Source organism: Phocoena sinus, chromosome 3 (genome assembly GCF_008692025.1).
Source record: "Phocoena sinus isolate mPhoSin1 chromosome 3, mPhoSin1.pri, whole genome shotgun sequence".
In the NCBI taxonomy this organism is placed as follows: domain Eukaryota; kingdom Metazoa; phylum Chordata; class Mammalia; order Artiodactyla; family Phocoenidae; genus Phocoena; species Phocoena sinus.
In genome coordinates this window covers 13404376-13427913 of record NC_045765.1, presented here as the reverse complement: position 1 = coordinate 13427913, position 23538 = coordinate 13404376, and the positions used below count along the sequence as shown (strand labels likewise).

Here is a 23538-nt window from a genome sequence, read left to right as displayed (position 1 = left end):
AAACTGCCAAACTGTTTTCCAGAGTGGCTGTTAACATTTTTGCATTTTCACCAGTAGCAGATGAGAGTTCCGGTTGCTCCACATCCTTGATCAACATTTTTATTTCTGTCATCCTAATAGGTGTCTCATCATGGCTTTAATGTGCATTTCCCTAATGGTTAATGATGTTGAGCATCTTTCCATGTGCTTCTTTGTCGTCATTATGCTCTTTGGAGAAGTGTCTCTTCATATCTTCTGATCATTTTTGAGTTGTTTGTTTTCTGATTGTTGAGTTTTGAAAGTTCTTTATATGTTCTGGATAAAGTCTTCTGTCACATATGTGATTTGCAAATATTTTCTCCTAGTCTGTCACTTTTCTTTTCATTCTATTGGCATTGTCTTTCACGGAGCAAAAGTTTTTAATTTTGAGAAAGTCCAAATGTCAGTTTTTTTAAATTGATTAAGCTTTTGGTGCCATGTCTGAGAACTCATTGTCAAACCCAAGGTCATATAGATTTTCTCCTAAATTTTCTTCTAAAAGCTTTATAGTTTTACATTTAGGTCTATGATATTTTTGACTTAAATTTTATTTGAGGTGTGAGGCATATATCCATTTTTTTGCATATTGAACATTTTTTTTTTTTTTTTTTTTTTTTTTTTGGGGTACGCGGGCCTCTCACTGTTGTGGCCCCTCCCGCTGCGGAGCACAGGCTCCGGACGCGCAGGCTCAGCGGCCATGGCTCACGGGCCCAGCCGCTCCGCGGCATGTGGGATCTTCCCGGACCGGGGCACGAACCCGTGTCCCCTGCATCGGCAGGCGGACTCCCAACCACTGCGCCACCAGGGAAGCCCCTGAACATTTTTTTTTCATTTGTTGTAAAATCATTTTGGAAAATATTATCCTTTTTCCATTGAATTGCTTTTGCGTTTTTGTCAAAGAACAATTGGCCATATTGTGTAACTCTATTTCTGGACTCTGTTCTTTTCCATCGATCTGTATATCTGTTCCTTCACCAATAACCACACTGTCTTGATAACTGTAACTTTATAGTAAGTCTGAAAATCAGATAATGTGACTCTCACAACATTCTTCTTTTTCAAAATTGTTTAGCTCTTTAGTTCCTTTGTGTAGAGTTTTAGAATCAGCTTGTCTGGGATTTTGATTGGTGTTGTGTTAAATAACCCTATTAATCAATTTGGGGAGATTTGATATCTTTAGTATATTAAGTCTCACAATCCATGAGTGCAGTATATCTCTCTATATATATTTAGGTCATCTTTGATTTCTTTCATCAGCATTTTCTAGTTTTTACCATGTACAAATTTTTTGTTAGATTTATACCTATTTCATTTTTTGGAAGCCATTGTAAATTGCTTATTTTTAATTCTATTTGGTAGAATTCACCTGCAAAACTATCTGAGCCTGGAGACTTATTTTTCAGTACGAATTTCAATTATTTAACGGTTATAGGATTATTTGGGTTTTCTGTTTCATCTCGAGTGTGTTTTGGTAGTTTGCTGTTTTTAAGAAATTGATCTGTTTCATCTAACTGAGTTTCTATGCAGTGTTTATAGTATTCCCTTATTACCTTTTTCATGTGTACAGGGTCTGTACTGATACACTCTCTTTCATTTCCGATATTGGTAATTTATGTTCTTTCTTTTCTCTTTGCCAGTCTTATGAGAGGTTTATCTGTTTTATTGATTTTCACAAAGAATCAACTTTTGATATCATTGATTTCCTCTATTATTTTTCTGTTTTCAATCACAGTGATTTCTGCTCTTATCTCTAATATTTTCTTCCTCATGATTTTGGCTTATTTTGCTCTTCTTTTTCTAGTTTCTTAAAGTGGAAACTAAAGATACTAATTTGAAACTTTCTTCTTTTCTAATACAAGCATTTAATGCTATAAATTTCTCTCTAAGCACTACTTTAGCTGTATCCTACACTGATATGTTGGATTTTCATTTTTGTTCAAAATATTTTTAAATTTCCCTTGAGACTTTCTTTTTGACCCATGGCTTATTTAATAAAAGTGTTGTTTAATTTCTAAATGTTTGCAGGTTTTTCTGTTATCTCATTGTCATTGATTTTTTTAAAGATTTATTTATTAATATATATATATTTTTTAATTTATTTTTGGCTGCATCAGGTCTTAGTTGCAGCATGTGGGATCTTCATTGTGGCGCACGGGCTTCTCTCTACTGTGGCGTGCAGGTTTTCTCTTCTCCAGTTGTGGCGCCCAGGCTCCAGGGTGCACGGGCTCTGTAGTTGTGGTGCGCAGGTTCCAGAGCACGTGAGCTCTGTAGTTTGAGGCACACAGGCTCTCTAGTTGAGGTGCACAAGCTCAGTAGTTGTGGCACGTGGGCTTATTTGCCCTGTGGCACGTGGGATCTTAGTTCCCTGACTAGGGATCGAACCCACGTCCCTGGCATTGTAAGGTGGATTCTTTACCTCTGGACCACCAGGGAAGTCCCTGTCATTGATTTTTAATTTAATTCTATTATTGTCTGAGAATATAGTTTATATACTGTCAATTCTTTAAAGTTTGTTAAGGCCTGTTTTAATGATCCAGAATATGATCTATCTTGGTGAATGCTCCATGTACCCTTGAAAAAAATGTGTATTCTGCTCTTGTTGGAGAGAGTGTTCTATAAATACCAATTAAATCCAGTTGGTTAATGGCATTGTTCAATTCTTCTAGCAATTCTTGCTAATTTTCTGTCTACTGGTTCTACCTGTTACTAAGGAGCATTAAAATCTCCAGCTATAATTGTGAATTTGTCTGTGTCTTTGCTTCACATATTTTGAAGTTCTGTTATTAGGTGCAAATGGATTTAGGATTCTTCTGTTTTCTTGGTGAACTGACCCCTTTATCATTATATAATGTCCCTCTTTATTCCTGATAATTTTTTTGCTCTGAGGTCTGTTTTGCTATTAATATTGTCACTCCAGAATTCTTTTGATTAGTGTTTACATGGTATATGTCTTTCTATCCTTTTACTCCTTTTTTTTTTAATCCTTTTACTTTTAACTTACCTGTGCCATATATCTTGTAGAAAACATATAATTGAGTCATTTTTTAAATCCATTCTGACAGTCTCTGCCTTTTATATATTTAGAGCATTTATACTTACTGTAACTGTTAATTTGCTTGGATTAAAATATACCACTTTATTACTTGCCTTCTGTTTTTCATTCCTTTGTTTCCTTTTCCTATCTTTCTGTGATCTTTTTGAACATTTGTAGTGTTCCATTTTGTTTCTTCACTCTACCTTTTTTTTCTTTGTATAGTTATTTTAGTGGTTGCTATAAAATACTCTACTTAGAGTTAATATTTTACAGCTTCAATTGGAATTTAGAAACTTTACTGCCCCATTATAGAGTTGTCCTGTATATTCATCTATATTACATTGAAAACCATATCAGACAGTGTTAAAATTTTTGCTTTCGATTGTCAAACATACTTTAAAGAACTCAAGAGGAGAAAAAGAAGACTCTACCATATTTACCCAGATATTTACTATTTCTGTTGCTCTCCCCTCATTTCCAATTTTCCAGGTTTCCTTCTGGTACAATTTCAGTTCCATCTAAAAAGATTCTCTTAGCAGTTCTTTCAAAACAGGCCTACTGGCTACAGATTCCCTTCGTTTTCCTTCATCTGAGAATGTCTTTATTTCATCTTTATTCCAAAAGGATATTGTCACTGGATATCAAATTCTGGGTTAACAGTTCTCTTTTAGTACCTTAAAAATGTTGTGTCACTTCCTTCTGGGCTCCATGGTTTCTGATGAAAATCCACAGCCACTCGAATCGGTATTCCCCTGTAGGTAATGTGTTGTTTTTCTCTGGCTGTTTTCCACATTTTTTCTTTGTCTTTAGTTTTCAGCAGATAGCTTATGATGTGTCTAGGTACGGATATCTTTGGATTCCTACTGTTTGGGGCTTGTTCACCTTCTTGGATCTGTAGATTTATGTATTTTACCAAACTCGGGATGTTTTCATCCATTATTTCTTAAAATATGTTTTCACCATTTCACTCTTTCTCGTTTCTGTCTGGACTCTAATGACATAAATGTTAGACCTTTTGTTATTGTCCCAAGGGTCTCTGAGGCTCTGTTCATTCTATTCCATCTTTTTTTTCTCTCTATTGTTTAGATTGGATAAGTCCTATTGATCTGCTTTCAAGTTCACTGACCGTTTCCTATGTTATCTCCATTCTGCTATTAAGCCCATTCAGTGATTTTTTTGTTATTGTATTTTTCAGTTCTAAAATTTCCATTTGATTCCTCTTCTTATAGTCTTGTTTCTTTCCCAAGACTTCCTAGTTTGACATTTGTTGCAAGTGTTTGCAGTTTTTATCCTAGCTATTTAATGTCTTTGTCAGATAATCCCAATATCCATATCATTGTTGGTGTCTGTTGATTGTATTTCCCATGTGAGCTGAAATTTTCATGGTTCTTTGTATGCTGAGTAATTTTAGATTATATCCTGGGGTAAGATTCTAGGTCTTATTTAAATTATACAGAAAATGTTGATTTTGTTTGTTTGTTTGTTTTAGCTGACAATTGTCCTGGTTAGGTTCAGGCCACAAGTTTCAACCCCCACTCTATGGGCCATGAGAATCAGTTCAGTTTTCAAAGCCTTTGTGCCCTTTGCTATTTAAATCTATCCCAAATATGCACTGCCCAGTGGTCCCTCAGGGACTGGGGAGAGTTTGGTTCTTGATGTCTTTGGTATGCTAATTAGGATCATATCCATGCATGCCTGGTTCTAGAGAGATCTGGAGACATAAACAACTTCATGTGGTTGCTTACCTGAACCTTTCACTCTCTGCTCTCTACCTGGTGCTTTCTGGCTGGGGGCTTCCCTTTTTGGTTCTGTGGCCAAAAACTCGGGGCTCTAGATTCCTACTCTCGCGCTTGTCTGCACATGGGCTGAAATCCTGGGTTTGCCCCACCCTCTCGGAAAGGCAGCTGAATTGCCTAGGGCCTGGGACGTGAGAAAACAGAGAAAAGAGGGTAAATGAGGGATATCCATACTCCTGAGCGGCAGGAGTTCCCCTTCTGGCCCTGGAGCTAGAGCCAGAGGCTTCCACAAGCTCTGACTGCACCGTATTTCTTGGTTCCACTTCCAGGTTTCTGCTGCGCTTTCACGTGGGTAGCGGGGTAGGGAGGACTGCTCATTCAGTCGGCTCCTCCCAGATCCACCTTTTCAGTCTTCCAGTAGTTGCCCATGCATCCTGCCCAGGTTTTATAGCTGTAGTCAGTGGTAGAGAAAGGGTGATGCAGGCCAGTTCCATCTCACCTGCAGCCTGCCTGTCACCTCTCAGGAGAGGGCCTCACTCCCATTACTTGGGCAGACAAGGACTGGTTGGGCCAATCCAGTCACGTGGGCCACTTAGGTGTGCCCGTTTCTGACTGTTACAGCCAGGGCAGAAATGAGCATGAATGCTCATCCTCAGATGTGTGTTTGGGCATCTCCCTTATCTGGGCAGGATTTCCGGAGGGCCGAGTTCCCAGACATGCAATTGCTAAGTAACAGTGCTTTCCAAGAAGATTCTCCCAGTGGACTGAATATAAACATATTTGCTCTCTTACTTGCTAAGCCATGAGGCAAGACAGTGGCCTGACTCACTGCGTTCCCCTCCTGCCTGAGGACCTTCGTCTGAATTGTTTACTGAGCCCAGAACATGGCTGTAGGGTGTCCTCAGGTGGAGAAGCAATCCCAGGGAGCAGCTTATAAACAACTGCCTGGGAAAGTGCTGGGAGTTCAGGGGCGTCCCAGCCGCAGTGTGTCCCTACACATGGCACTGCCCAAGGACCCCTGTTCTTCCATACAAGGGGCAGCAAGAGGCAGGTATGGACATCCCAGCCACGTTGGAACACACCTTCCTAAGTCTGATTGCAGAACTGGCGGCCTTCAGAGTCAACATTGGCCTCCAGATTCTGAGAATCTTGTTGTACTAGTATAATTAGGCAGCCAATCCCCCGGCAAACGTCTCCTCCATGCCCACCCTGGGGAAGACACCAGCTTTGGGCTGCCAGTCACGCCTCAGCACCGTCCTGGTTGCTGCCCAGGTGGCCAGGATTAGCCTTAGAGGCTGCATGGCTTTTGTCTCCACTTCCTGAGCCTTCTTTCCCATCGTTCAGCTATAGAGGGTGGTGCAGTCCCAACTCCCCAAGGGGAGATAGCCCCCCAGAGAAGGGGATCTAAGGGCAGACTGTCGGGGGGGGGAACACGGAGGACCCGCAGAGTAAGGCAGGTGGTAGTGCCAGCTGCCCAGAGCCCAGGGGCGAAGGGCCGTGTCTGCACGGGCTCGCCGAGTGCCCGCTGCCCCAGGCACTGTCCTCGTGCTGGACCCAGCAGTGAGCAGCCTGACATGACCCCTCACCCGAGTGTGGACAGGATGGATGGACAGGCAGACAGGGCTGGCAAGAGGCAGAGGAGGAAGCAGCTTCTGTGTGCTGTGGGGTCAGGTTGCTGCCTGATGAGGCGAGGACAGTGAGAGGCCAGCGTGGTCAGAGCATGGTGAGCAACGGGAAGTGACGGAGCCACACCCTGCAGGGCCTTCTGTCCTGTTTTGTGCCTTTCTCGGGGTCATCGTCCACATGGCGCCTCAGTTCTCCACTTCCCTCAGAGGCGAAGGGCTTTCATGTGTGCACGTGTTACTTGCAGACATCTGAGTTAAAGACTGGACAGATTTTCCTGCTTCTCTGCAGAAGTCGGAAATCAGGCCCTCCAAGGAACGGCCCATATGGCCCTAGGGCCTCTGAGTTTGTAGCCCTCTGTTTCCCTTGCTGGTGTGGATGTGGCCTCATGCAGAATGGCACTATGGGGTGGTGGTCCAGGCTGTGGCCCCAGCACCTCTGCCAGCCACTCTGTGCCCTCGGCGTGTGGCATCCTCTCCGTGCCTCAGTGTCCTCATCTCTAAAATGGGCCCAAGGAGAGGTGCTCCAGCAGCCTGGCCCCCTGAGGACAGTCTCCGGCTTTGCCCATCGTCCTGCTGTGATTTTTAGTTGCACTCTCAGATGCCTTCCGGTTTGCACAGAAGTTAAAAGGTAGCCCAAGTCACAGCCCCGCCCTGTTGAGGAGGAGCTGCTCAGTCAGTGTTGTAGCTGTGATTGTATTTGCTTAAGTCTGTTGTTATTTTGGATCGGTGGTTATCAGACATCAGGGCAGCCCTGGGAGCAGGGTCCAGGAAGCTCCGTCTTCAACAAGCCCTAGGGACTTTGCCAGGCCCCACATGGAGAAACAGATTTCCAGGAAAGTCAGTCTGGCCTGCTCCCAGCCGATGAGCAGACCTGGTAGAGTCCCTGCCCAGGCCAGCCGAGCACACGGCCTCAAGCCACCAGGTCTGCCCCGGGCATCCCAAGAGCAACTTAGAGTAGAGCCCTCAGAGAGGACTCCAGGCACAGTATCACCTGGCCCCTCTGCGAGGGAGGAGCCTAGTGTGGCCTGAGGACTAGAAGGCGGGACCTGTAAGTGTCTGCCTCCCTGGCCTGGCCTGGCACTGCCTCCCCATCTCAGGGGACAGTGAGAAGGGCTTCGAGAATGGGAGTGGCCAGGAGGGTCACACAGCGTGGTGGGGGACAGTGACCGGTGCGTGGGGCCTCCCCTTACCCCCTCCTCGCCACCCCCTAGGTCAGTGCCAACGGTAACGTCCTACGCAGTGAGATTGTGGGCTCCATCAAGATGCGGGTCTTCCTGTCGGGCATGCCTGAGCTGCGCCTGGGCCTCAACGACAAGGTTCTCTTCGACAACACGGGCCGTGAGTATGCCACCGGGGCCCAGGTTTCACCCCTGGGGCAGCTGAGGGACTGTTCACCTGCGTGATAGCAACAAGTTCATCTCAGGCACTTGGCTTAGAAACATTTGCACGTTGTTTACAAGACAACTGTGAAAACGAATAAACTAACACCTGGACTTAGAGGACATGGGAGAGTGAAAATACTCAAGTCAAACCCCCTTGTTGCTCCGAGGGCCAGAGGTGCAGGTGAGTACCTTAGGTGCCAAAGCACATGTAGCATCATACAACAGGTCCTCAACTCCACCCTACTGGAAGGTACTGCGGGGCTCGCTCTCCCCTCCCAGACCCAGTTTCTGCCCTCACCTCTGGCGTTGGGTCTGGGCTGTTCAAAAGCCACACACAGTGGTTCGAGCATGCTCTGCCTGGCCTGGATGTAGCACTTCCCATGGTGGGGCATGGCCAGAGCGGCCTCAGGAGCCCAGGGTGGCTGGGGCTCCGTGTTTGCGAACTGGACCACCAGCCTCCCCGCCGACCACAGGTCCACCGGCGGCCAGAGCAGTGGCGCGTGTTGTCATAGTTACGTCTGCAGCATCACTAGTGAGGGCCTCTCTGACGTTAGCCCATCAGAGCAGCTCCCCTCTCAGGACTGAGCTCAACCCACACAGCCTCTCTGGGCTGGGAAACCAAGACAGGACCCCAGGGATGACAGGACCGGCGCCCTTAGGGAGCCCCAAGCCATCACCGAGTACCCCCAGTGGGGTCTGTTAATCATTCAGCAAACATGTCCCAGGCAGCAACCCTGGCTGGGGACTCATTGTGAACTAGGCCTACTACACCTGTCCTCAGCCCAATCTTGGGACGTAATGGGGCTTCCAGCGGGGTGAGGAGAGATGGGGCGTGGCTGCCTCAGAAGCCGGCCCCCTTGGTGTTCGTGGCCCAAGATACTCTCACAGATCCGGGGGCAGCTCTGCTCTGCTCTGTCAGGAGTGAACCCTAGACAGTGGGAGCATTGCTGAGAGAGTGGCCTGGGGGGCCTAGGGACTGTCCCGCCCTCACCCCCACCTTCCCTCAGGTGGCAAAAGCAAGTCCGTGGAGCTGGAGGACGTGAAGTTCCACCAGTGTGTGCGGCTCTCTCGCTTTGAGAACGACCGCACCATCTCCTTCATCCCACCCGATGGCGAGTTCGAGCTCATGTCCTACCGCCTCAACACCCATGTGAGTGCACCAGCCGCCAGCCAAGAGGGCCCCCAGGCCCCCGCCCCTGCTCCTCCCTTGGGGTAGCCTCCCTCCTCTTCCCTGCTGCCTGGGAGCCGTCCCCGTCCACAGCGAGTCTCACGTCTTGTGAGGTGATGCCCAGGATGGGCACAGCTCCCCATGAGCAGCCTGGGCTCCAAGGAGCCTGTTTGACAATGCAAGGCTCCGAACTTTCTGAGCTGAGGGGCCAGACCCCTTTGACACCACTGCCCCTTTCCCAGGCATCCCCACCAGAGCGTCCTCGGTGATGTTTTCTGCATTTTCTCTAATGCTCTGACCCATCTTGCACCAGCTGTGGAGCCCCGAGCAGCAGTGTACTGGGCTCACACCTGGACCTGTGGTCCCTTGCCCTCAGTTTCCCCTCTGTGAAGCAGGGCTTTGTAAAACGACTGGTTTTGAGCGCCATCTTCACTCTCCCCGACAGGTCAAGCCCTTGATCTGGATCGAGTCTGTGATTGAAAAGCATTCCCACAGCCGCATCGAGTACATGATCAAGGTGTGTGTGCATCCTGCACGCAGCATCAGCCGGGCGTGTGGGGCATAAGAGGGGGGATTTGGGCTCCCCCGCCTAGTGCAGGCCTTCTGGTATCTCTGGCCTGTCCGGGGCCTTGGGCACAGAGAGGACACACTGCCCGGATCTTGTGTGCGGCCACCGTGGCAGTGGCCTGTGACCAAGTGTCCAGGTGGAGCACTTCTGCCACTCAGTGACCTCACCTAGCCCAGGCCAGCCCTGGTCACACAGACCTTTTCCCTGGAGGCCAGGGCCAGAGGGAGGGATCGGGAGTCCCAAAGGCCAAGGGGACAGGAGGGCAGAGACTGACCATCCAAAGTTGAGCTTAAGGAAGACCTCAGGGGGTGGGAGAGGGCGTGGGGGTCAGCTCGGTGGTGGGAGTGGGACTCCCAGAGGCCAGGCCAAGGGGCATGTGGCCCTTGTGGGAGCAGGCTGGGTGGGAGCCAGGCTGTCTCACCTTCGCCCGCCGCAACCTTGGCCACGTTGGCCTCGTCTCCAGGCCAAGAGCCAGTTCAAGCGGCGGTCAACAGCCAACAACGTGGAGATCCACATCCCTGTGCCCAACGATGCCGACTCACCCAAGTTCAAGACGACAGTGGGGAGCGTCAAGTGGGTCCCCGAGAACAGTGAGATTGTGTGGTCCATCAAGTCCTTCCCGGTGAGCACCCTTCTCGGCAGGGCACGCCCTCCAGACAGGCATGGGCAGAGGCCTGCTCTGCTCAGCCTGGCTGGGGCAGGGGTGGGGCTGGGGCCCAGGGTAGGGGGGAACTCCACCTTCCTCTTGTGTGTGAACCAGCCTGTCTTCAGAGTCACGGCAGGGGTCCCTCTCTTCCTCCTTCTTTCTCCCACTGACACTCCTGTTTAGAGCTTAACATCCCTCCTGGGGAACAGACTGCCTTGGGGCCAGAGCCTCACGGGAATCCAGCACCAGCTCCAGGAAGGTAGAGCACTTCCTGCCCCGGCCCACAGGCCGGTATAGCCACCTGGCTTGTGTTCAGGATTTTGAGCACTTGAGTCTGGGTTTGTGTAAAGAGTGCCCTGGGACTGGAAGATGGGTAAGCGGCTGTGCCGACTCAGGGTGCGGCCCGTTGCCATTCTCATGATAAACAAGATGGAGCACTCTTTCACGTCTCAGAGGACCGTTGGTGCTTCTTTCTCGGGAAACTGTAGGAGCTGTCTCTTGCTCACTTCTCTATCAAGTGTGCTCATTTTCTTCTTAGTTTCCAAAAGCTGTTTACACATGGGCAAGATTAGCACCTTTTCTTTGATATCAGTTGCAAATGGTATTTCTCAGTGTTTGGTGTTTGTCTTTTGACTTTGCTTCTGGTGTCTTTTGCTGTGTAACCTTTCTGATTGCTTCTTCTTTTAAGTGTTGTTTAATGTAGTCACATTTCTCAGTCTTTCTTTTATTGCGTTTGGATTTTAAGTCATGATTTGAAAGGCTTCCCCATTCCAGGCTATAAAGCAATTCACCCATGTTTGCTTCTAGAACGAGTACAGTAGTATTTTTCACCTTAGACTTTAGGTCCTTTTGGAGCACAGTCTGGTAAATGGGTGACATACAGATCCAACGTTATCTTTTCCCACATGGCTATCCAGTTTCCTAACATCATTCACTAAAAAGTCCCATCTTTTCCCCAGTGGTTTGAAATGCCGTGTTTTTCAAAAATCAAATTTTCATGCGGCATTAGGTCTCTTTCTGAGCATCCTCTTGTCTGTCTCTCCGTGCCGCAAGGCCACATTTTAACTTTATTCTATGTTTTAACATCTGGTAGGGCCAGCCCTACCCCCACCGTAACTCCCCACAACCTCACTGCTTGTCTGTTTCCTGGCAACTCTTGCTTGTTTCATTTTTTCTTATAAATTTTAGAATCAGTTTGTTTGCACTAAATTTGTAAGTTAATTGGGAAGGACTAACACCTTTTTGAGGCCGAATTATCCTATCAATGGCCTTGCCCCACTCTCACCTTTGTGCCTTTTGGGAATGTTTTAATGCTTGCCTTATATATACCTCATATGGCCTCTCCCATTGTTTTTAAAGGTACTTTTGTTTAAATATAACATGCAGAAAAGTAACAAGTGATATGTGTACAACCCAGTGAATTTCCTCAGAGTGAACACAACTGAACGGATAAAAACCACAGAACACTCCTTGCCTCCAGGACACCCCAAAGATCTCTTCTGGTTTTGCATATTTTTCATTAAGATAATTTTTAAGTTGATATTTTGGTAACTGGGGTCTTCTCTTCCATTGTATCTTACAACAGGTTGCTAACATTTGTATGGTAATTTTGTGTACTGGTACCTTACTAAATTTTTTGTTTGTGGTAGTTTTTCTTTCCATTCTCATGGGTTTTTAGATATCCTTTCACGCTGTTTGCAGCCAGATGCAGTTTCCCCTTTTCCTCTCCCATTCTTGGGCACCTTATGGCTTCTGGCGTCTCACTGCTTCACTTGCTGTCTCCATTGCCTGTAAATGGCGGTGGAGAGAGCAGCCTCCTGGCTTTGCCCCCAGCTGGAGCTGGCAGGGTTTCCCCTCTTAAGTGTGTTGCTGCTTTGGGCTATAATTCACTTCAGTCCTACTTTACTGTGTTTTTATTTTATTTTATTTTTTAAATATTTATTTTTATTTGGTTGCGCCGGGTCTTAGTTGGGGCAGGCAGGCTCCTTAGTTGTAACACACAGGCTCCTTAGTTGTGTCATGCGAACTCTTAGTTGCTGCGTGCGAACTGTTAGTTGCTGCATGCATGTGGGATCTAGTTCCCTGACCAGGGATCAGACCTGGGCCCCCTGCATTGGGAGTGCAGAGTCCTAACCACTGTGCCACCAGGGAAGTCCCCTTTACTGTGTTTTTAGCACAAATGGCCAACGAATTTACCCAAATGCCTCTTCAGTGTCTGTAAGTTCCTGTATTAATATAGGATGGATCTTGAACCATCCATGCATTCTGGCAAGCCCCACTTGATCATGATCTGTTTTCTCTTTAATGTGCTATTAATCCTGTTGGTTAACATTGTATGTAGGATTTTTACATTGAGATCCATAACTGAGATTGATTTTTTTTTTGGTACAGTCTCTATCAGGTATCAATATTGTACCCATTTCATTATTTTTTTGTCTCCCTCTTCCATGATGCAGAACAGTTTAAGTAGCCTTGAGATCATCTCGCCGTCAGAGGATTGGTAGAATTTGGCTGTGTGACCATCTGTATCTCTGTTACTTTCTCTACCTCATCTGTGGAAATTAGACCATTTAGAGTTTCTATTTCTGTTGGAGTCAGTTTAGGTAAATTGTATTTTACTACAAAATTATCCATCCTAACCAGGTTTTCAAATTTGTCTACACAGAGTTGTAGAAAATTGGTGTCTTTTTTTCCCTTTCTCTTATGACAATTACTTCTCCCTTGTTATATCTTATTTTGCGTACTTTTGCCTTCTTTTTTCCTTGATGAGGTTACCTGGTGGTTTGCGTATTTTTTTTTCCAGATTCACTTTTTAATTTATTTGTTATAATAGTTTTCAGTTTTATAAGTCTTTAATTTGAGTTTCTTCATCCTTCCTTTGCTCTAGTTTTCAAGTTCTGTATTTTAATTTGATTATTTTGTTTTAAAATTTGTATTGATATAAATGAATATTTAAGCCACAAATGTTCCTCTGAACCCTGCCTTAGCTGTATAGCCCATAGATCTGGCATGTAATATTTGATATTATCTAGAAATTCTGTAATTGAATGGAGAGTGTTTTTTTGTTTTGTTTTGTCTTGTTTGAATTTCATGGTCAAGGGGTTTTTTCCATTTTGTCTTCACTATAAATTTGGTGCTTTGAGACCAGAGAATGTTATTCATGCTGTTTCTACTTTTAGAATTTATTGAAGTGTTCATTGTGCACTAATAGAAGGTCAAAGTTTGTGAATATCCCATATGTAGTTGAGAGGAAGATAGGGCCTCTGTTATTGGGGTCGAGAATTTGACACGTGTGCCATGAGGTCTGCCATGATGCCATGACAGCATCAGTCAGACAGAGAGCTGGGCCAGCTCTGCCTTCCTCTGGTTCTCTTCTCCTCTCTTGTAGCATCTGCTTAACAAAAGTTGCCGCCATGTTATTTGGTGCATCGATACTCCTATCTGTTGTATCCTCCCTGTGGATCATAGGAATAGCCTTTAGGATGTGGACTGTCATCCTCTGCACCTGTAATTCTTTGCCCTGAATTCTCCGCTGTGGCAGCAGCCCTGCTCTATTTTGTTTGACTTTGGCTGGCATGCCTTCACCCATTCTTTCTACTGGTTTAGCCTTTCTCACTCTGCTTTCACAGTGTGGAGTTGGGTTTTGGTCTGTGAGCCAACCTCTAAGTCTTTCTCATTAATAGGAGAAGTAAACCCATTTACGTGGACATGACTGACACAAGGTAGGCTTGCAGACTTCCACCCCCACCCCCCAGAGAGGGCCTGCCTCTCTGCATATTGTTTTGCTTTCATTTTCCACTTTGCTTTTTCTTTAATTACTACTCTTAACCTTTTTTTTTGGACTGCGTTTGGGTCTTCGTTGCTGTGTGCGGGCTTTCTCTAGTTGCAGCGAGCGGGGGCTGCTCTTTGTTGTGGTGTGCAGGCTTCTTGTTGCAATGGCTTCTCTTGTTACGGAGCACGGGCTCTAGGTGCGTGGGCTTCAGTAGTTGCAGCATGCAGGCTCAGTAGTTGCGGTACGTGGGCCCTAGAGCGCACAGGCTTCATCAGTTGTGGCTCGCGGGCTCTAGAGCACAGGTTCAGTAGTTGCAGTGCATTGGCTTAGTTGCTCCGTGGCGTGTGGGATCTTCCCGGACCAGGGATTGAACCCGTGACCCCTGCATTGGCAGGCGGATTCTTTTTTTTTTTTTAATTGATTATTTTATTTTTGGCTGTGTTGGGTCTTTGTTGCTGCGCACATGCTTTCTCTAGTTGTTGAGAGCGGGGGCTACTTTTTGTTGCCGTGAGCGGGTTTCTCGCTGAGGTGGCTTCTCGTTGTGGAGCACGGGCTCTAGGAGCAGTGGCTCAGTAGTTGTGGCTCACGGCCTCTAGAGCGCAGGCTCAGTAGATGCAGCGCACGGGCTTATTTGCTCCGTGGCATGTGAGATCTTCCCGGACCAGGGCTCGAACCCGTGTCCCCTGCATTGGCAGGCAGATTCTTAACCACTGTGCAACCAGGGAAGCCCCTGGCAGGTGGATTCTTAACCACTGCGCCACCAGGGAAGCCCCTCCACTTTGTTTTTATAAGGCTCAGATTTTTGGTCAGGTTGTTGTTTCATACACAGGCTGATGGAGGTGATTTTGTTCCTTTGCTGCCTGCTTCGTCTACTGCTGAGACCACATTATTCTCCCCTCGTTGTCCCAGAATCTGCACTCAGCACGTAGCACTGAGTCAGGCAGAGTCCACATTCCTGCACTGATGAGCAGAGACTGACCACTCGCTTCATCCTGGGGGGAGGGGAGCGTGAGCTCAGCCCTGGGGAGGCGTGGCTCTCCCCTGCCCTGCCCTGCCCTGCCCGAGGCATGCAGAAGTAGCTCTGGTCGGCAGTGACTCCTGTTGCCAGACGCATGGGGATCAAAACCCTCCATGTCCCGGGTGTGACGAGAGCTGTGCTCCCCACTCCTCCCTGCTGTTCTGGGTGAGACTCACCGGGCGCTTGGACAACCAGGCCAACACTCCTGACTCCTCATGGCCGAGAGGAGGGTTCCAGTCATTCCTGGCCCTGCTCCAAGCACCATCTCTGCAGTCATTGCTCAGCTTGCAGGGCCAGAGCCACGCCCTTTGGGGGCAAGACCCAGGGCCAGCTCATCAGTCAGTCCCCAACCTTGGTCTCTTATTTTTGTTGCCTCTCCCTGTTCCCTTTTCTTCATTTTGACATGTCCCTCTTGCTTTCACACACCTTCCTGACACTGGGTTCTGGGGGTGTTCACTTGGACTCTGGCCTGGGCAGGTAGGGGCCCTTGTCCCACAGCAGCCCACATCTGCGCTGTGTGCTCGCTCTCCCTCTCTGTTCTTCCCTCCCAAGGCCTGTTGGTTTTATTTTCCTTGAAGCAGCTAAGCTTCTGTGCCTGGCAACTTGTGAAATTTTCTCTTCATCCTCAGAATTCAACAGTTTTCCCCAGCGGGGCTGGTGGGGGCAGCCCGTGAGGCCTGGAGGACAAGTATGAGTGTTTTGGAGAAGCCAAGGCACTGGGTGACTGCAGGTCACACAGGAAGAGGTTGGTGGCCGAGCCAGCAGCCTGGCATTCTCCAGGGGCAACTGTTGGCTGAGCTTGCCCAGGGCCTCAGCCTGACCACCTCCACCCTTGTGTTCTCCCCCAGGGCGGCAAGGAGTACCTGATGCGGGCCCACTTCGGCCTGCCCAGCGTGGAGGCGGAGGACAAGGAGGGCAAGCCCCCGATCAGTGTCAAGTTTGAGATCCCCTACTTCACTACCTCCGGCATCCAGGTACATGCGGCCAGGGCTGCCAGGGCCCCAGAGCAGACATGGACAGGCCCAGGGGGGCCTCACAGGGACCGGGACCAGGTGTCAGTCCAGGCTCAGAGGGTTGCAGGTGACAGACATCAGTGCAACCAGTTAGAAAAGGGTGCTTATTGGCTTGTCCCGGGGCTCCGCGGTGCTCCCGGCTCTGCCTGTCTCCGAGGGCAGTCCGGCCCTAATGGAAAGAGGCCCACAGTTGTTTACCCAGACCTGACCTGTGCTTGAGCTCAAAGCTCAGAGACGCATTCAGTCCCCAAAACTAGAGTTCGAGCCTCTAGCATCCACACGCTTGCCACCATGGGACCCGTTTTCCTGGGCACCTCCGCAGAAGACCTGCATGGGGAAGAGAACCCTGGACGGGACCCCTTCTCCAGGAACCTGCTAGAGGGCTGTGCCCGAGAGAGCACATCTGGCTCTTTGCCGCATCTTCTAGAAGTACCTCCACCCTCCCTCAGCCTCAGAGAGGTTCAGACAGATCAAGGTCCTTTGCCCCCTCCCTCGCCCTCCTGGTCACAGCCTGGCCCTGGGAGGAATGACTAAGCGGGGACCAGGAAGGGGGATGGGGGTGTGTGCATGCTTAGGACCCTGGTACCTGTGCCCCAGGTGCGCTACCTGAAGATCATTGAGAAGAGCGGCTACCAGGCCCTACCGTGGGTTCGTTACATCACTCAGAACGGAGGTGCGTGCGGCCCACCCGTGGGGCAGGTCGGGGGGGTGCTGAAAAGGTCCCTGGGTGGGCATGCTGCTGTCCCCAGGGTGGTGCTCACGGAGCAGCCCCAGGGTCGGGGCAGGTGGGTCCAGGGTGCAGAGCAGACAACAGACGCCTCCTGCTCACTCCTAGATTACCAGCTCCGGACCCAGTGAGGGGCCACGGTGGCCAACGCTCCCGGCCCGGCACTGGGGCTCCTGGTGGAAGCACCGGGAGGAAGCACCTGCCAAGCCTGCCGGAAGGAAGGGCTCCCCTGGACACCAGCCACCCTCCCGGCTCCACCCAGGGGCCCCTCCTCCTCCAGGCGCACCTGCTGTGCCATCGCCACTCTCATCGCCCAAGTCCCTTTTCCCAGAAGAGGCTTATCTTCAAGAAGTCTCGTCTCTTTGCCCCCGAGTCAGTTTGAAGGGAAGGAAAGAAATCTTTCCCTCCAGAGATCAAATACAGCCTTCTGTGCTGTTTAGCTCCTAGTCACGAAAAGATTGGGAAACGCCCGCCAGACCACTGTCTGGCCGGGCTGGCAGGGCCACCGTTTTGTTGCCATTCTGTTGAACGTTGTATGTTTATGATTTTTGTCTTGGTCCGTTGCTGTTTACGTGAACTTCACTGGCCACGCCTCCTGCCCCTCATCCTGCAGCGCTCAGGCAGCACTTAGCGAGGACAGGGCCTCCCCGTTCCTCGCCCTCCTCCCCAGCGAGGCTGACGCTGGGTCGCCTTCCCACATCGGGCCAGAACCTGGCACTTTGATCGGAGGCTGCAGCTTATGGCTGTGCCTTGGAGGCTCCTTGGCCTGGACGCATAGGCTTCAACAGAGGCGCCTTCTGAGGGCCAGCCTGTGCCACACAATGCTGTCACTCAGCCACATCAGTGTTTGTCCCACCAGGGGAGGTGGGGTCCAGGAAGGGCCCCTGGCCTCAGAGGGTGGGGTGCACGGGTCATCCACATCTGTGCTTGGACACCACCCCCTTCAACCCTGTCTGTGTTTGTGTCATGAGTACATTAAATTCCATCAGTTACACATGCTGCCTGCCTTCCATCTGATGCAGCATGGTACTGACTCCCCATGGATGACCAGGGGGAGGTGCAGGCTCACGCCAACCTGTGTGTGGCTCCGTGTGGTGTCACCAGCTCCCAGTGCCCCTACATCCCCCAGGGAAGACGGGAGCAGGCAGTGGGATGGCAGAGCCATTGCACTGGGCCACCAGGGCCACCCCTTCTAGGGGGGCCACACAGAGGAGAGCACATGAGCAAAATGTATCCCTCTCATCGGAGATGACTGTTACAACCGCCAACCCTCAGATCACCAGCAGCTTGCCCCCATCCCTCCCCAGCCCAGTGGTCTTCCTTAGAGTGTGGTCCTGGTACCAGCAACATCAGCGTCCCCTTTGAGCTCACTGCAAATGCAGGTTCACAGGCCCACCCTGACCTGCTGAGGCAGAGTCTCGGGATGGGGCCCAGGAGACCAGTTAACAGGCTCTACATGTGATTCGTGCACACTGGAGTCTGAGAACCGCTGCCTGGTCCATAGAGGGGATCATGGTGGGCACATGGGCAGGAGGAGCTTGTGTTCCCACTGCAGGCACCTGCACCCACTGTCCCTCCAATGCTGATGGCCCTGCCTGCCCCACACCCTCTTACATTCAAGGACTGTGTTTTCTTCTCCCTCTCCCATATCACCCAGCTCCTCCTTGGAGGTCTAGTGGGCATCAGCCTGAGTGGAATCTTGGCCTTCTACCGTGTGGAGTAAAGGACGTTGCCCTGGCCCAGGACTCAGGCCAAAGCCCTTGCAGGCACCCTTAATGCCCCACCCCTCGCTCGCATGCCCACATCTGCAGCAAGCCCTGGTGGCCTCCCTCCAGAAGACCCTGGGGAGCCACAATATACAAAGAGACAATGACCAGAATTTTCCAAAATTAAACATTTTAAATGTAAAATCTTTACATTCTCAGATTCAGGAAACCAGTGAGGCCAAATCAGGATAAATAAACCTAAGTCTAAAACTAAGAAACATCACAGTCAAAATGCAGAACATTAGAGACTCAGTGAAGATCATAAAAAGCAATGCAAAGAAGATAAAAACACACAACACACGCAAAAAAGAAAAAAGCAATTAGGCTGAGAGCTGGTTTCACAACTGCAAGAATGGAAGAAGATAAAGAATAGGCTCAAGGGCTTCCCTGGTGGCACAGTGGTTGAGAGTCCGCTTGCCGATGCAGGGAACACGGGTTCGTGCCCTGGTCCGGGAAGATCCCACATGCCGCGGAGCGGCTATGCCCGTGAGCCATAGCTGCTGAGCCTGCGCGTCTGGAGCCTGTGCTCTGCAACGGGAGAGGCCACAACAGTGAGAGGCCTGCGTACCGGAAAAAAAAAAAAAAAAAAGAATAGGCTCAAATTGCTAAGAGAAGATGACTAGTCTGTGATGACCAATTCTGTGCCCAGCCAAAGAACAAAATTAAAAGTTTAACGATAGCAGACCGTCACGAAGCAACTTGGCGTACAACAAGGAGATTCAGGACTTCCCTGATGGCTCAGTGGTTAAGAATCTGCCTCCCAATGCAGGGGACATGGGTTTGAGCCCTGGTCTGGGACGATCCCACATGCTGCAGAGCAACTAAGCCCATGCGCCACAACTGCTGAATCCTGTGTGCTGCAACTACTGAAGCCCATGCACCTAGAGCCCGTGCTCCACAAGAAGAGAAGCCACCACAAAATGAGAAGCCCGCACACTGCAACAAAGAGTAGCCACCTGCTCTCCACAACTAGAGAAAGCCCGTGCACAGCAGCGAAGACCCAACACCGCCGCCAACAACAACAACAACAAAAAAGGATTCAATGCAGGAGGAAGGAAAGAGACGAGGAGGATTGCTGAAAAAGCTTGGAAAACATTGGGAATATCTAAACTATCATTGACTATATAAAGCAGTGGTAGTGATGAGTTAGTAATGTCTGAGTAGTAACATAAGGTACAACTAAAATTCTGGACAGCATCCTGCAAAATAGATAGGCAGTTGGCATCCATACCTCCCAAGGTCTTTTTACTGTTTGGGAAGAAGATGGACTAAACTCTAAAAATGCTAGATATTCTTGTATGACTTCCAAACCAGTGGTTGGGAAACAGTGTAAAAATTTTAACAAACCAACAGGAAAGGAGAGAGGAGCATGAAAAAGCGGGATAAATACAAGGTGTCCTAAGAATCTTTTAATAATAACACTTAAAACTGCACAACTTTTCCTACTGTGCCATAGAAACCGCAAAATAAGATTGTAGAAATAAATCCAAATGCTAGGAATCACAATAAATGTAAACGAAGCAAACCTGCTAGTTTAAGATACAAAATCCAGCTATATCCTGTTTGTGAAATATACACCTGAAATATAAGTACACAGCACAGTTGAAAATAATGCTAACCAATACCAAAATAAACCTCATGTAGTTATATTAATATCAGACCAAGTAGACTTAAGGCCAAAAAAAAAAAAAGTGTACTAGACCTTGAAACACTTTTCACAAATTCCCAAGAATTCTTGGTATTAGAGTCCACATTCTCTAAGGAATTCTCAAGAGAATTAAGTTAGAATTCAACAACAAATGAATTTCTTTAAAATATTTACAAATATAATGTTTTTTTTTCCAAATTAGCAAAGGTTTACTTCAATTTGCTCATAAATGACTCTAAAAAGCCGATATGCAAGAGGCTGACACGCTGCGGTCTAAAGGCAACGTCGAGGCCACTGAGAATATCCCTCAGACAAGAGGCTCTGCTCAAAATCTCCCCCATCTGGGGTGAGGGCAGCAGGATGGGGGTCTGGGACAGAGGGATAAATACATCGTCTTAGCTCTGCCATTAGGGCTGGCAGCCCGGGGCCCCAAGCTGGTCAATCAGAGGTCGACTGCTTGGAGCTTCCAAAGCTGCCCGAATGTTTGGATGTTTTGCGGAAATGCTGAGGCTTTGGGAGGGCCCAAGTGCCAGCTGGAAGGGCCCTCGGCCAGCCCCCTCCTCCTACTCCAGCTCCAGGGAGAGTGCAACTGCCTGCTGGCCGGGCCTGCTGTACCCTGGGGTCGAGGCAGCCTCTCACCCAGCAGCCCCTGCCAGGAGCGGGTGGGGAAGGGCATCTCCAGTGAGGCCCAGACAGGAATCTGCCCTAAAGGTGGCTGACAGCGGCCCACCTGTAACAGAGCCCTGCTCCCAAAGGGGCCCCTTGGGGACCAGCCCAGCGGGGTGACCTCCCAGGCACGGGCAGGCCAGGCTGAACCCGGCCGCAGCAGGAGATGTGGGGGAGAGTGGTGTTAACAGACAACAGCAGGAGGGGTGGGTGCAGACAGGGCACGGTGAGTGTGGGGCGGAGCCAGCCTGGACCCGCCCATCAGAAGGCGAAGGAGCGCTCCTTGGGGTGGCCCACGCTGTCCAGGTTGGGCAGGCAGGCATACTGGATCGTGCACGGGGGTCCGCACATCAGCACCAGCGGCTCCTCCTCCAGGGGTGGAAGGTGGTCCCGGATCATCTCCTCGTTCACGAAGCCCTGGCTGTAGTCCCAAGCTTCAGGGTCACTGTCCACCATGTACCAGAGCTTGAAGCACTCAGAATGTTCGTTCTTCAGTTCCTCCAGCTCCGGCCGCAGCAGGAGGTCCTTCTCAGTCTGGTTGGCAAAGCGCAGGTGGCACACGGTGTGATCATCCCTGTCCTTCGTGATGGCACGTATCACCTGTAGCATTGGGGTGATGCCCGTTCCTCCCGCAAACATGCCCACAGACTTCACCGTCTTGATGACAGGGTTGGATTTCTTGTCTGCACAGATGGCAAACTTTCCTTTGCCCTGGTAGACCAGCAGCCCATTTGGGTCTCGGAACTCAATGGTGCCTCCAATCTTCATGCTTTACAGGTGCTGGGACATCTTCCCACGAGCGGGAAACTTGGGGTGGGTGTCTTTGAAGTAAACCTTGATGACCAGGTCCACAAAGCCCTTGTCATCGCTGGAGACAGGCGTGTAGGGCAGAATGACCAGGTTCCCATCGATTCAAGCCGAGAGGTAGATGTGCTAGCCCTACGGGGAGGCCCAGGATGTGCTGGGGCGACGGTGGAGCAAAGTGGAACCATCAGGTGTCAAGGCTGATGACCTCCTTGTCAATCAGCCGCAGCAGGTACTTGATGTCCAGGTTCTCAAGGGTGATGGCTGGGGTGGAGCTTTGGAACAGCTTCATGAGCAGGCTGTACAGGAACCAGACTGGGGAGAGGACCACGTGGCCCAACGTGCTCAGCCAGGCCCCTGTGGTGGCTCCGCTCTGCTCTAGCTCCGCCGCCGCCGCCGTGACCGCCACACCCTGGGCCTGCTCCCCCACCCCCGCCACGTCACCGAGCCCAAATATAGTTTTTAAGAACACTTCTAAATTACCATGTGTAATGAAAGAAGAAAATGTAATGGAAATTAGAAAATATCAGTGATTTTTAAAAAATCTGGATGCAGGTTACATGGTGTTCTCACTTTTGAAAATTCATCAAGCATTTATCATTGCTCACTCTTCTGTATATATGTTACACTTCAGTAAAATTTATAAAGAAAAAAAAGACAACAGATCTGTAAAGCAGCTGGGGGTGGAAAACACATTAACTTCAAAAGTGTGACAAGGTAAACAGCCTACTTTTCATCAGCAACAAAGGAAACCAGATGAAAGCAAAATGACATTTTCAATGTGCTGAAAGAAAACTGCCAACCCAACAAAAATATTTCAAGAATGAGGTTGAAATAAAAACTTTTTCAGACAAAGCCCGTATGAGTTTGCCAGCAGCAGCCAACTCACACTAAAGAAAATTCTAAATTATATTGCTTCGGGCAAAAAGAAAGTGATCCCAGATGGAAGGTCAAGATGTAAGAAAGAATAAAGAAGGAGCGAATACATGGGAAAACCTAAACAAACATAGGTTGCATAAAACAATAATAATGTTTCCTGGAGTTAAAAAAAGTGATAGAATTAAAATGTACAACAGAAAAAAAAAAGTCTTCAGGGAGTAAATGGAGTTAGAGTGTTCCAAGTCCACGACTGTGTTGGACAAAAGTAAAAAACATCGATGAAATCTGCATTTTGAAAAGCATGCATTATAACTTCTAAAGGAATCACTACAATAATAAAAGCAGAATTGTAACTTCCAAATGTTCAGAGGGAAGACAATGATTTTTTTAAAAAGCCACAGACAACCTAAAAGGAGGCCAGAGGGGGGATAAAAAGGAACATAGAAAGGGTAAAAATAGAAAGTAAATTAATAGGGTAGATTTAAATCTAGATTTAAGTGTGATATCAATTATTACATTAAATGTAAATGGACTATACACTCCAGCTAAAGGTCAGTTTGTCAAACTGGATTTTAAGAAATTTCAACTCTATGTTATTTATAAGAGACACATAAGAACCATTAAAATACAGAAAGTTAAAAAATAACAGGATGGGTACATCCCTGGTGGCACAGTGGTCAAGAATCCGCCTGACAATGCAGGGTACACAGGTTCGAGCCCTGGTCCGGGAAGATCCCACATGCCGCGGAGCAACTAAGCCCATGCGCCACAACCACTGAGCCTGTGTGCTGCAACTACTGAAGCCCATGAGCCTAGAGCCTGTGCACTGCAACAAAGAGTAGCCCCCACAACCAGAGAAAGGCTACACGCAGCAACGAAGACCCAACGCAGCCAAAGATAAAATTAATTAATTAATTAATTTAAAAACATATATAACAGATGGGGAAAATAACCATAGAAATACCATAAGAAAGCTGGAATTGTTATACTAATATTAGACAACATATGCTTTAAGGCAAAATCATTGCTGGAGATAAAGTGGGACATATTATTATAATAATAATAAAA

General features: G+C 48.6%; 1 protein-coding gene and 1 pseudogene across 4 annotated transcripts in view; one reads left to right on the top strand and one right to left on the bottom strand.

The window, feature by feature from the left end:
- AP1M1 (adaptor related protein complex 1 subunit mu 1) overlaps positions 1-17703 on the top strand; it is a 30121-nt gene extending 12418 nt beyond the window's left edge. For all 4 annotated transcript variants that reach the window (XM_032626146.1, XM_032626147.1, XM_032626148.1 and 1 more), the window contains 7 exons: positions 7625-7751; positions 8803-8945; positions 9409-9480; positions 9995-10153; positions 15816-15941; positions 16578-16653; positions 16816-17703. In XM_032626146.1, coding sequence (XP_032482037.1) covers positions 7625-7751; positions 8803-8945; positions 9409-9480; positions 9995-10153; positions 15816-15941; positions 16578-16653; positions 16816-16838 — 726 coding nt within the window. In that variant the 3' untranslated portion in view covers positions 16839-17703. The remainder of the gene's footprint in view (positions 1-7624; positions 7752-8802; positions 8946-9408; positions 9481-9994; positions 10154-15815; positions 15942-16577; positions 16654-16815) is intronic.
- Positions 17704-19432: 1729 nt separating this feature from the next.
- Positions 19433-23009, bottom strand: LOC116750855 (annotated as a pseudogene).
- Positions 23010-23538: the final 529 nt, after the last annotated feature.